This window comes from Panthera leo, chromosome B1 (genome assembly GCF_018350215.1).
Source record: "Panthera leo isolate Ple1 chromosome B1, P.leo_Ple1_pat1.1, whole genome shotgun sequence".
In the NCBI taxonomy this organism is placed as follows: domain Eukaryota; kingdom Metazoa; phylum Chordata; class Mammalia; order Carnivora; family Felidae; genus Panthera; species Panthera leo.
In genome coordinates this window covers 43,328,092-43,342,399 of record NC_056682.1, presented here as the reverse complement: position 1 = coordinate 43,342,399, position 14,308 = coordinate 43,328,092, and the positions used below count along the sequence as shown (strand labels likewise).

General features: G+C 33.2%; 1 protein-coding gene across 6 annotated transcripts in view; it reads left to right on the top strand.

Annotated features, from left to right (window-relative positions):
• Positions 1-14,308, top strand: part of LOC122217601 (disintegrin and metalloproteinase domain-containing protein 5-like) — a 134,291-nt gene that overhangs the window by 41,846 nt on the left and 78,137 nt on the right. For all 6 annotated transcript variants that reach the window (XM_042934782.1, XM_042934783.1, XM_042934781.1 and 3 more), the window contains 3 exons: positions 5,312-5,383; positions 5,576-5,739; positions 6,483-6,564. In XM_042934782.1, the coding sequence (XP_042790716.1) occupies positions 5,312-5,383; positions 5,576-5,739; positions 6,483-6,564 (318 nt within the window). The remainder of the gene's footprint in view (positions 1-5,311; positions 5,384-5,575; positions 5,740-6,482; positions 6,565-14,308) is intronic.

Sequence of the window (14,308 nt, the reverse complement as noted above, 5' to 3'; positions counted from 1 at the left end):
TCTCTATGTTCTTGTGGTTTACTAAGCTTCTTTAAGGTGATTACTCTAAATTCTCTGACAGTTTATAGGTCTCTATTTCATTGTGGTCAGTAATTGGAGCTCTCTTAGTTTCCTTTGGTGGTGTCAAGTTTTCCTGATTTTTCATGATCCTTGATTCCTTATGTCAGTATCTGCCAATTTAAATAAGTGGTATTATTTTCTAGATTTTACAGGTTTGGTTTGGCAGAGATAGTAATTCACCATTCAGCTTAAATTGAACTCTGGGTGTGTCAGCTGGTATCATCCTTGGTCAGGTGGTGTTTGCTATCATGTCAGTTTTGGGGTGAGACTACTGATTGAGCTCTGAGGTTGAGGGTAGGTGCTGCTGGATAGGAATACTGGCTTAGTTCCTTGACCAAGTGAGGCTGTAGGATAGGTTCTGCAGTTGCCTGGATTATCTACTCCTGAAATCTAAGACTTCAGGACTAGGTCCATACTCAGCAGTAGGCAGGGTTATGAATTCATTCTTGTCCTGGTGTGGCAGCAGAACAAGCCCCATGGCTTCCACAGCTAATGTTTGTGGACCCAAGTTAGGCAGCACTACACACTGAATTTTCTGGCCAGATGGGACTATTTGTTTTGCTCTGCAGATGTGGAAGGCCACAGGCTATGTTTTCTGTTTAAGTGCTACTGTAAGCAGGGCTGTAGGATGCACTAAGTAGCATCCTATGTGCTCTGGTAGGTTCCTGGGTGGGTGGGATAAAGTTGTATTCCACAGTGTGCTGAGATATGAATTAGTGTCCATGCCTGGTACTATCCTCAATAGAGAACACGGTTCTGGCCTGTCTCTTGCTTGGGAATCAAATTAAGCAGAACTATGTACTAAATCCCTGGCCTGACAGACCACCATCCTACCTGTACAAATGGGTAGGACTACCAGCTGGGCTTTCTGTTTGAGTGTTGTAATTGGAGTTGCAAGATGGGATACACAGATTCCTCGAACTCTGATTAGGTTTCCTGCTCAGATGGGCTGGAGACTGTACTTGGCTTTGGGAAGGTCTATGAAGTAGTTTTCATGTCTGATTTTGGCTGCAGAACAGGCCCTCAAATAGAATGCTCTTTCTTTGTGGATCAAATCAGACAGAATTGCATCCTCAGCTCCTTGGCCAATGAGGACAGGACCATCATCTTGGCTCTGTAGATGCAGAGGCACTTGATAGGCTCTCCGTTGAAGTGTCTCTGTAATTGAGGCTGCAGAGTGAGCTACCAAGATTTCTGGGAACTCTAGTTAGGTTTTATTGTTGGCAGGGTTGGATGGAAGCTGTACTCAGCAATGGGCAAGGCTACATATTGGCTTCACTATCTGGGAATATTATGTATTCAACATTATATATTAAATATCACTAGGCATGAAATATAGATTAAATATATACAATATATTTAATATTATTGAATTAATGTTAAGTTTCTTGCACACAGGTGAAAATCCTTATTCTTAAGAACTACATGCTGAAGTGTTTGCAATTTAATATCAAATAGTCTAGCAAAATGGACAATGAATGCCCAGACCCACATCCATAGACACATATGATAAAGATATATATAAAGAAGTGTGTCTAACATTAATAGTAGATTAATCTAGGTGAAGGATAAATGGGTAGTCTTTGAATTTTAAATTTTCTGTAGGTTGAATTTTGTCACCATAAAAAGTAAGTGGTATTATCAAAATTAATGACTCCTTAGAATGGCTGAATTTTATTGTATGTAAATTATACCTCAATAAAGTCCTAAAAATTTTGGGGTAGAGTAACAACAAACAAACATTCATTTCAAGAAAATTATTTACACAGATTTTATCACTAAGTCAAAAAGAAAGAGAAATGCACTATTTCCTCTAATGACTTGGTAGGGTATTGGGTTTCATCATTTACATGATCATATTCAGCAAATCCCTAGTGAGAATTTATATTAAGCATTTCAAAAAAAAGAGTTGAATCCTAATAAGTCTTAAAATGTTTTTATTGTCACCTCACAAGGGGTTGAGGTCTTCTTATGTAGGTGAGTCCAGTTGATAAAAATGGAGAAACTTTTTTTACAATATTTAAACATATCTGAATATACAATCTGGAATGTATAACTTGGAAATCAGCACCAAAATATTCTCAGATAATATAGAAAAAGTCAAAAGAAAATACCATGAGGACATGAATAAGAAAAAGAAAATTATAGGTCAGCTTTATTGATTACAATATTGTGAGTGTGATAAATATCCCTTTCAAAGTACAGAGAATCTCAGATTATGTGACATTTATGAGACAGCTTAAACAAAATGGAAGTGTTAGGTATAAAACTTTTTTAATGTTTTATTGTTTTAATTTTATTCATTTATTTTTGAGAGAGAGAGAGAGAGCAGGGAAGGGGCAGAGAGAGAAGGAGAGAGAGAGGGAATCCCAAGCAGGCTCCATGCTGCCAGTGCAGAGCTTGATGCAGGGCCCGATTCAATGAACTGTGAGATCCTGACCTGAGTTGAAATCAAGAGTCAAGGTGACTCAACTGACTGAGCCACCCAGGCACCCCATTTTTAAAATGTTTTTTGTAAGTATAAAACATCATTATTATTATTATTTTTTATGTATAGAACATTTTTTAAAAGACCATCAAAAATATGCCAGGATTGGCAATCAAAAGATAATGAAGGTGGTATTACTAACAGATAAAGTAAAATTTAAGATACTTAAAGTAGAAGAATGAGGATATTTTATATTGAAAGCTATAATTCAAATTAAAGAGGCATTTCTTTTTTTTAATTTTTTTAATGTTTATTTACTTTTGAGAGAGAGAGAGAGAGACGGAGCACAAGTGGGGGAGGGGCAGAGAGAGAGACACACACACAGAATCCGAAGCAGGCTCCAGGCTCCAAGTTGTCAGCATAGAGCCCATCATGGGGCTTGAACCCACAAACCATGAGATCATGACCTGAGCTGAAGTCAGATGCTTAACGAACTGAACCATCTAGGCACCCCTAACAAAGCATTTCTAATGATGAATATTTAGTTGACGAGTTATGAAGAAACTATAAAAACAAAACCTCTGGAAATATTCAGAAGAAAGTAATAAATGTCAAAACTATAGTGGAGCACATTAAGGCATTTTTCTTAGCCTCTAACAGATAGAAAAAAATTTTAACATACAAAGATCAAATTATTTATCAACCAGCTTTACTTAACACTTAACCTTTGTACCTTATGAGTGAATGACACATACATTCAATGGTAGTCATTTCTAGGTCACAGGGAAAACAGTAATTTTGTAAAACTAAAAACTGACATGCCAAAACTCCATCATAATACACTAAAACAATAAGGAATAAAAAGAGATATAATAATAGAATGAAAAATTTTAAATATTACCATAAGTGACTTTTTCAAGGTGGAAACACAAAACTATATAGGCTATTTAGAAATTAATGAATTCCATACAATATTTAAAAATTTTGGAGCATATGTATCAGTCACAGCAAACTTGGTGGCGCTATGATAAAAAAAATCCTAATTGCTAAACACAGTTTATTTTTTGTTCATGCAACATCAGCCATGGGTCTGGGTGGCTCTTTGGGCAGCTGTCTTCCATGTGTTGGCTCAGCATTCCAGAATGTTTAGGTTTTTTGGCATTTCTACATTGATAGTTTTTTTTTCTCCCATTTTCTAAGTCAATAGAAGAACAGACCAGACAGACATGAGCCACACAGTAGGGAAATACTTTCTCTCAGAAGTGACATTTATCACTTTTGTCTTCATTCCATTGTCCAAAGTGAACTGGCCTGCTTATATTTAGAAAGGAAGCATTCCTGGACTAGAAGAGAGCTGAATATTGGTTAAGAGGGAGAATGCCTACCACAGAGAATTGTACCAAGACTTAAGTTCTAAAACTGTAAAGCAAGAGGAATGTGAGACGAGCAGGCAATAGTTAATAAGTTGAACCACAGGAACATTAAAATAAATAAGTAAATCTAAGAGCTGGTTATTGAAAAGAAAAATAAATGGGTAGAAAGTACTATTAAGCAAAAAGAAAAAAAAACACATGGTTTAGAAACGATCAAGATGATATAACTATGGCCTTGGAGAAGAGTAAAACAAACAAATGCAAATTTGATGAATTCTCCAAAGGAGATACGAATTTAAGTCAAATTCATCATGTTGTACACCTTAAACTTACATAATGTTATATATAAATTGTATCACAAAAAAGATGGAAAAAAAAAAGAATTTTAATAGATTCAGTTGCCAGTGTTAGGTATAGATAGTTTTAAAGGAAAGTTTTTAAGTGTTTGGGAAAACATAGTTCATATACTACTACAATTTTAGGGTATATGAAAAACATACAACTTAATTTTAAGTAGTGCTATAATAATTACTAAGCAACATTCATTTGCTCCATTATGATAAAGTGTGTACACACATAAAAACACATGAGCAACATGTCCATATTAAAGCAGTATTAATTTTAATAGCATATTAATAGAATGTAATGTTTTGATCAAGGAATATGATGGCTTAGTGTTAAGTAATATATTAATGAAATGCATTGCATCAATAGGTCAGAAGACAAAAGTAATTATCAATCATTATCAAAATGCTGCTGATAAAAATTCAACTCCATTTTTAATAAAAATTTTAGTAAATAGGGAGATATATAAATAGTTTTTTCTCAACATGATCTAGAATACTCATAAACTGAATACCACCTAATGATGAAATTTATGAGGTTTTCCAATGAAAAATCCAGAGCAAAGCTCACAATGGTGATATCACCATTGTTGTTTAATATTGTCTTGGCATTTTTAGGCAGTTAGACATAGAAAGAGCTTATTGGTGATGAGAAAGAATATTTCCAAACACATTATCCAGAATCACTTTAAAAGTGAACCTCTCATTAAGGCTCTCCTACCCCTCCAAAAAAAGTATTTTTCCCCTCTTCATGCTTATATGTTTTGGTTTGTGATTACATGTTATTATTTTAGAATAAGTACATTTTAAAATACCACATCAAAAACTTATGGTTAAATTTTCATAAGTAATAAGTAATGCAACAAGTTGAGTGCATTAAACATTAAAGTCATGTTATTAAATATTTTTATTTACTTATTATATACATTAAGTTATAAATTATTTTATTTAATTATATATTATATATATATATATTGATTTCCTAGATTTCAACTAGAATATAGTCCTGTGGCTACTTTCGAATATAGCACATTGTATAGGTGAAAGGTATGTGATATTTTCTTGATGGCATCCATTAGTTTTTAAAAATAATTTATCTTTTTCAGTTTGATTACATGGGCTCTGATATAAAGGTTGTAACACAGAAGATTATTCAGATAATTGGCTTTGTTAACACTGTAAGTTTTTATGTATTTTGTTTATATATTTTGTAAAAGTGTAGGTAATATGAATTGATGTGTATAATATTTTGTTGTACTGTTGAAGTTCCTATAATCAAAATACTGCATTAAATGTCATATGCGTTCTTATGAAAGTTTAATATAATTTAATTAAAATTTATTTAAAATTTATTATTATTATTTTTTTAGATACTTTCACAGTTAAAACTGACTGTTGTAATATCTTCCATAGAAATCTGGTCAAATAAAAACAAAATTTCTACTACAGGGAATCCTAATATTATATTATCTAGATTTTTAGAATGGAAATACAAACATGTCTCCCAACCTCATCAGACTGTATACTTATTTGCGTGAGTATAGTATTCCATTTTTGTATAGCATTAAAGGAATAACCCAAAATGATTTCATATGTTAATTATGAAAATAAGCACTTAATGAATATATACTCTGTCCTATAAATTTGTTAGACACCATGGGATGGGAAAAACATGTAAATTTAGAAGTCCTTGTTTTCAAGGAGCTAATGTGAGGCAAGACTTAAAAACTTTTATCAACTGACATAAAATGACCTGATAAAAGTAAAATTACATGAAAATACTGAAATAACTAAAGAAGGTTAATGATGAGTGATATAATTTCTTTGGCTTTCCTTGTTATACTGCTTGCTCTCTCTACATTTTTGTCTCCATTTGTTTTTTAAATAACATCAATATATAGAATTTATACATGCTCTAGAATCTAACGCACAGAAAAATCTATACATCTTTAATGGATAAGTGAATAAGGAGATCACAGAAAACTGAATGTACAGGAAACCAGAATAAAAACTATAAACATTAGTGCAGTAGCCTTTTGCATAAGCTATTAGGCCTTATCCTTATTACACTTCTGGAAGTTTATTAAATTTACAATTTACAAAATATCGAAATATTCTTAACATTGAAGATTTGAAAAACATATATTTAAATAGTTTATTTCAGAGTAGCATAGTGCTTAGGACATAGTAATTGTTTAATAATTGTTGCTATGAAAATGATTATCATTAATAATACCATTCTTAAATGCAATTCTGAGGAAAATTATTATTTTTTAGCTTCAAGAAACATCCTAGTTTTATTGGAGCCACATTTCCTGGGAAAATATGTAATAAGAATTATGCTGTAGGAGTTGCTCTGGTATGTAATTATTTTCCAAATCCTCGTATTTTCATGTTTTAAAATTTTCTAAATATTTTAAATGAATAAGTATATTAGTTTAATCATCCTTTAATAGTTTTTATATTGCTAAATTGGAGCATAAATACTAAACTATATAATTGCTTTTAAAAACACAACAACTTTAAATTAAACTGATCACAATGCCATATTATTTTTAAAAAACATATTTGACTAAGTAAAAGTTTAATTGTTTTGAACAGTGGCATGCTTGTATCAATATTTATTATATAACCAATGTAATTTTAATGTTAATTATTAAACATATCAGCTTCTTACAACATTAATAATTGGTGTAAATTCATTTGCTCTTTTATTACATGACTTTTTTAATTTTAACATAACTTTTATTGCATTCAATTCTTTATTATGTTTGGGATGAGCAGACTGTTGGAGGAAGAAACAGCCATCAAATGTTCATAACTACTGTTTTTTGGCAAAGTAAAAATGATCTCCTGCTACAGAATTATATTCCTTTTACAAGTTATATAAAAAATGAGGAAGGGAACTAAAAGTACTTCAGAAGTCTGCGCTATGATTTTTTTTACTGATCCGTTTGCACAATTGGTTGTGTTTTAGTAGCAAGTAAAATGAAGCAAATTGCTATTCACAGATATTTAAAATCAGTTCCAGGGCGCCTGGGTGGCTGAGTCGGTTGAGCGTCCGACTTCGACTCAGGTCATGATATCACGGTCTGTGAATTCGAGTCCCATGTCTGTGGGCTGTGCTGACAGCCCTGAGCCTAGAGCCTGGAGCATGGAGCCTGCTTCGGATTCTCTCCCTCTCTCTCTCTCTCTCTCTCTCTCTCTGTCGGTCTCAAAAATAAATAAAACATTTAAAAATTAAAATCAGTTCTTCACTTATTATTCCTATAAAATACATATTGATTGATTAGATAAATCCAATAACAGTTGTGCGGTTGTTACTATGGGTAGAGAACAATCATACATTTCATAAGGATTTGTTTTTATTCTTAGTGCCTAGTTTTGGTTTTCTCTCAGTGAAAACTTGAGGAAAGACCATCAGAAATTGTCCAGGTCTTCATTGTTGTTGTTAATTCTCCTTTGAAAACAATGTTTCATTGCTGAAGACTAATTTTTAGATCGTGTGTGTGTGTGTGTGTGTGTGTGTGTGTGAAGCAAATAAAGCAGACGATAATTATTGAGTATAAGTGGTTAGTATGTATGTTTTTCTGAGGCATTCTTTAAGACTTTAGTTTTGATTGGAATTTTTATAATAGGAATTTGTAAATAAAAAGGTGAATATATGAGTTAAGCAAGAATGCTATTAAAATATCAGTATAACATTAAAATATAAATATAAAAATAAATTATTTCTGATTGTGCCAACAACAAAGAGTTTGAAGATTAGATTTCAAAAAGATAGCTACCAATCATAATATTCCAGAAGTTTTTTTTAAATTAAGAATTACTTCCTTGAATATTGTGGCTTTATTAAATGTCTTGAAATCACGATAGTTTAAGTCCTCTGACTTTGTTCTTTGTCAGTACTACATTGTACATAACTTTGCATTCTCATATAGATTTTGAAACCAGCTTTTCTAGTTACACACACACACACACACACACACACACACACATGCACACATACACACAGGCTTAGATTTTGACTGGGATGGTGTATAATTTATGAATGAATTAGAGGAAATGACATATTATCAACATTGGATCTTCCCATCCACTAACATGGTTTATGTCTCCATTATTGATGTCCTTAAAAAATTCTCTGTAGAGATTTCAAACATCTGCTAAATTTATTCATAGAGATTTTATATGTTCTGATGCTGTTGCAACTGGTATTGTTTAAATTTATCTTCCAATTTTTCACTGCTAGTGTATATATATGTGGTCTATTTATATATATTTTTTACATATGACCTTGATGAATTTATATAGGAGATCCATTATTTTTTCCAGCATTAATGAAATATAATTTTGCGTATATCATTGTTTAAGATGTACAGCATAATGATTTGATATAGGTCTATGTTGTGAAATGTTTTCCACAGTTAGGTTAGTGAACATATCCATCACATCTCACATAATTGCCTTGTGTGTGTGTGTGTGTGTGTGTGTGGTAATAACCTTTAAGATCTACTCTGTTGGCAACTTGCAAATGTACAATACAGTATTGTTAATTATAGTCACTATGCTGTACATTGCATCTTCAGAAACTAGAAGTTTGTACTATTTAACCATTGGCACTTATTCCTGCCCCTAGAAACCACTACTCTGTTCTCTATTTCTAGGATTTTGGTTGTGTTAGACTCCACATATGAGGAGATCATACAATATTTGTCTTTCTCTGTCTTATTTCACTTAACATAATGCTCTCAAGATTCATACATGTTGTCACAAATGTCAGGATTTCCTTTTTTATGACTGAATGTTGTGTATATATGAATATATATCACAATTTATTTATCCATTCATCTATCAGTGGACACTTAGGTTGTTATCATGTCTTGACTATTGTGAATAGGGCCGCAGTGAACATGGGGTAAAAATGTCTCCTTGAGGCAGCGGGGTTTTATTTTTTCCAGATATATACCCAGAAGTGGAATTTATGATTCATATGATAGCCCTGTTTTTACTTTTTTCAGGAATCTCCACACTGTTTTCCATAGTGGTGGTACCCATGTACATCAGCAGTGTACAAGGGTTCCATTTTTTCCACCAGCATTTATTATCTATTTTCTTTTAGATAATAGTCATTCTATTAGGTGTGAGGTGATATCTCTTGTGGTTTTGATTTGTAATTCCCAGATGATTAGTGATGCTGACCATGTACCTTTTCACGTACCTGTTGGCCATTTGAATATCCTCTTTGGAGACATGTCTATTCAGGTCTTAGACCATTTGGAGACATGTCTATTCAGGTTCTTAGACCATTTCTTAATCAGATTATTTGGGTTTTGGTAGTGAGCTGTATGTGTTCCTAATATATTTTGAATATTAACCCCTTATCAAATCTATAGTTTGAAAGTATTTTTCCCAATATCTAGGTTCCCTTTTCATTTTATTGATTGGTATTTTGCTGTGCAGAACATTTTATGTTAAATAAGTACTACTTATTTTTGCTTTTGTGGTTTTGTGTTATATCCATAAAATCATTGTGTAGACCAATGTCAAGGAGATTTTTCACTATGCTTTCTTATAGGAGTTTTATGATTTCACTTCTTACGTTTAAGTATTTAGTTCATTTTCAGGTAATTTTAGGAAGTAGTATGAGATGGAGGTCCAGTTTTGTTATTTGCATGTGAATATCCAGTTTTCCCAACATAATTTATTGAGGAGACTATCTTTTCTCAATTGAGTGTTCTCAGCTCCCTTGATAAATATTAGTTGACCATATACATGGGAGGGTTTATTTCTGGGCTATCTGTTCTGTTCCACTGGTCTTTGAGTCTGTTTTTATGGCACTAACACTTTTTGATTACTATAGGTTTACCATATAGTTTGAAAACAGTAAGTTTGATGCTTCCACCATTGCTCTTTTTTGAGGGAGAGCTTAAACAACCAATATTGTCACAATTCTGGATGCAAGAAAGTCTAACATCAAGGTGCTGGCAGATATAGTGTATGGTGAAAGCTGACTTCTTGATTCATAGACAACTTTTTCTTTTTGGTACTTATGTTTTTTTGTTTCAGTTTTTATCTAATTCTAGTTGGCTAACATATAGTATAATATTGGTTTAGGAGTAGAATTTAGTGAACCATCACTTACATATAACACCCAGTGCTCACCACAACAGATGACCTCCTTAATACGCATCACCCATTTAGCCCATTCCCTACCCATCTCCCCTCCAACAACTCTGTTTTTTGTCCTTGGTTAAGACTCTCTTATGGTCTTTGTCTTGCTTTGACTGACTTATTTCGCTTAGCATAATACACTCTAGATCCATCCATGTCGTTGCAAATGGCAAATTTTCATTCTTTTTGATCACCGAGTAGTATTCCATTGTGTAAATATATACCACATCTTTTTTATCCATTCATCAGTTGATAGACATTTGTGCTCTTTTCCTAATTTGGCTATTGTTGATAATGATGCTATAAACGTTGGGGTGCATGTGTCCTTGTGAATCACTATTTTTGTATCATTCGGGTAAATTCCTAGTAATACAATTGCTGGGTCATAGGGTAGTTCTATTTTTAACTTTTTGAGAAACCTCCGTACTGTTCTCCAGAAGGACTGCACCAGTTTGCATTACCACCAACAGTGTAAGAGGGTTCCCCTTTCCCTACATCTTTGCCAACATTTGTTCTTTCTTGTATTGTTAATTTTAGATATTCTGACAGGTATGAGGTGGTATCTCATCATAGTTTTGATTTGTAATTCTGTGATGATGAATGATGTTGATCATCTTTTCATGTGTCTGGTAGTGTCTGTTAAGTCTTTCTTGGAAAAATGGCTATTCAGGTTTTCTGCCTATTTCTTAACTGGATTATTTGTTTTTTGGTTGTTGAACTTGATAAGTTCTTTATAGATTTTGGATACTAACCCCTTATCAGATGTGTCATTTACAAATATCTTCTCCCATTCCATGGATCGCCTTTTAGTTTTATTGATTATTTTCTTTGATATGCAGAAGATTTCTTTTTTTTTTTTTTTATCTTGATGAGGTCCCAATAGTTCATTTTTTCTTTTGTTTCCCTTGCCTCTGGAGATGTATCTTACTACATACTAGAAGTTGTTAGAGCTGAGGTCAAAGAGGATGCTGCCTGTGTTTTCCTCTAGGATTTTGATGATTTCCTATCTCACCTTTAGGTCTTTCATCCATTTTGAGTTTATTTTTGTGTATGGTGTAAGAAAGTGGTCCAGGTTCATTCTTCTGCATGTCGCTGTCCAGTTTTCCCAACACCATTTGTTGAAAACACTGTCTTTTTTCCATTGGATATTCTTGCCTGCTTTGTTGAAGATTAATTGACCATAGGGTTGTGGTTTCATTTCAGGGTTTTATTCTATTCCATGGATCTACATGTTTGTTTTTGTGCCAGTACCACACTGTCTTGATGAGTACAGCTTTGTGCTTGAAGTCAGGAACTGTGATGCTCCAGCTTTGCTTTTCCTTTCCAAGATTGCTTTAGTTCTTTGGGGTCTTTTGTGATTTCATACAAATTTTAGGTTTATTTTTTTTTAGCTCTGTAAAAAATGCTATTGGAATTTTGATAGGGATTGCAATACATGTGTACATTGCTTTGGGTAGTATAGACATTTTAACAATATTTGTTCTTCCAATCCATGAGCATGGGATGTTTTTCCATTTCTCTCTGCCATCTTCAATTTCTTTCATCAGTGTTCTATATTCTTCAGAGGACAGATCTTTACCTTTTTGGTTAGGTTTATTCCTAGGTATCTTACGGTTTTTGGTGCAAGTATAAATGGGATTGATTCTTTGATTTCTTTCTTCTGTTTCATTAGTGGTGTATAGAAATGCAACAGTTTTGGTACGTTGATTTTGTATCCTGTGATTTGGTTGAATTTGTGTTTTGGTTCTAGAAATTTTCTAGTGGAGTCTTTTGGGTTTTCTATATAGAGTATCATGTCATCTACAAATAGTGAAAGTTTGATTTCTTCCTTGCTGATTTTAATGCCTTTTATTTCTTTTTGTTGTCTGATTGCTGACTTCCAGTACTATGTTAGGTAACAGTGGTGAGAGTGGATATCAGGTTTGTTCCTGACCATAGAGGAAGAGTTCTCAGGTTTTCCCCATTGAGGATGATGTTAGCTGTGGGTTTTTTGTATATGGCTTTAATGATATTGGGGTATGTTCCCTGTATCCCTATTTTGTTGAGGGTTTTTATGAAGAATGGATGCTGCATTCTGTCAAATTCTTTTTTTGAATCTATTGGAAGGATCATATGGTTCTTATTCTTTCTTTATTAATGTGGTGTATCACGTTGATTAATTTGGAAATATTGAACCACTCTTGCAGACCACAACTAAATCCCATTTGATTGTGGTGTATAATTCTTTTAATGTACTGTTGGATATGATTTGCTATTATCTTGTTAGAAATTTTTGCATCCATATTAATTAGGGATATTGGCCCCATAATTTTCTATTTTAGTGGAGTCCTTGTTTGGTTTTGGATTGAAGGTAATTCTGGCTTTGGAGAATGAGTTTGGAAGTTTTCCCTCCATTTCCACGTTTTGGAACAGTTTGAGAAAAACAGGTATTATTTCTTCTTTAATTTCTGGTATAAATCCCCCAGGAAGCCATCTGTCCCTGGACTTTTGTCTGTTGGGAAATGTTTGGTTACTTATTCAGTCTTTGCTAGTTATGGATCTGTTCACATTTTCTATTCTTCTTGTTTCAGTTTTGGTAGTTTATATGTTTCTATGGAAAATTCTTTCCATTTCTTCTAATTGCTCAATTTGTTGGCATATAATTTTTCATAATATTCTCTTATAATTGTTTGTATTTCTGTGATGTTATCTCATTTGTGATTTTACTTATTTAGATCCTTTCTCTTTCTTTTTGGTAAGTCTGGATAGGGGTTTATCAATATTATTAATTTTTTTTAAACAACCAGTTCCTAGCTTCATTGATCTTTTCTACTTTTTAAAAATTCTATGCCATTTATTTCTGCTCTATTTTATATTATTTCCCTTCTTTTGCTGGATTTAGGCTTTATTTGCTATTCCTTTTCTAGCTCCTTTAGGTGTAAGGTTAGGTTGTGTGCTTGAGACTTTTCCTTCTTCTTCAGAAAGCTCTGTATTGCTATATACTTCCCTCTTAGGACTGCTTTTGCTGTATCCTGAAAGTTTTGGGCCGTTGCGTTTTCATTTTCATTGGTTTCCATGTATTTCTTTATTTCTTCTTTAATTTCTTGGTTAACCCATTAAGTCTTTAGTAGGATGTTCTTTATCCTGCATTTATTTTTGGGCTTTCCAAATGTTTTCTTGTGGTTGACTTCCAAGTTTCATAGCATATTGGTTAGAAAATATGCATGTTATGACCTCAGTCTTTTTGTATTGTTGAGGCCTGATTTGTGACCCAGCATATGATCTCTTCTGGAGAATGTCCCATATGCACTAGAAAAAAATGTGTATTCTGCTCCTTTAGGATGATATATATGTGTTAAGTCCATCTGGTCCAGTGTGTCATTCAAAGCCATTGTTTCCTTTTTGATTTTCTGCTTAGATGATCTGTCCATTGTTGTAGTGGGGTGTTAAGGTCCCCACTATTACTGTATTGATATCAATGAGTTTTGTTGTATTTGTTATTTATTACTTTTTTTAGAGAGAGAGAAAGTGTGAGTGGGGAGAGAGGCAGAGAGAGAGAGAGAGAGAGAGAGAGAGAGAGAGAGAGAGAATCTCACGCAAGCTCCATGTTTTCACAGATAGACCCCTTTATTATGATATAGTACCATTCTTCATCTCTTGTGCCAGTCTTTGTTTTAAAATCTAGTTTGTCTGATATAAGTACAGCTACTCCTGCTTTCTTTTGATGTCTCATAGCTTGATAGATGGTTCTCCATCCCTTCCCATTCACTCTGCAGGTGTCTTAGGTCTAAAATGAGTCTCTTGTAGGCACCATATAGATGGGTTTCATTTTTTTTATCTGTTTTGATACCATATGTCCTTTGATTGGAGCATGTAATCCATTTACATTCAGAGTGATTACTGTAGATATGAACTCATATACTGTCCAGGGCCTTGCACTTCAGGGAGTG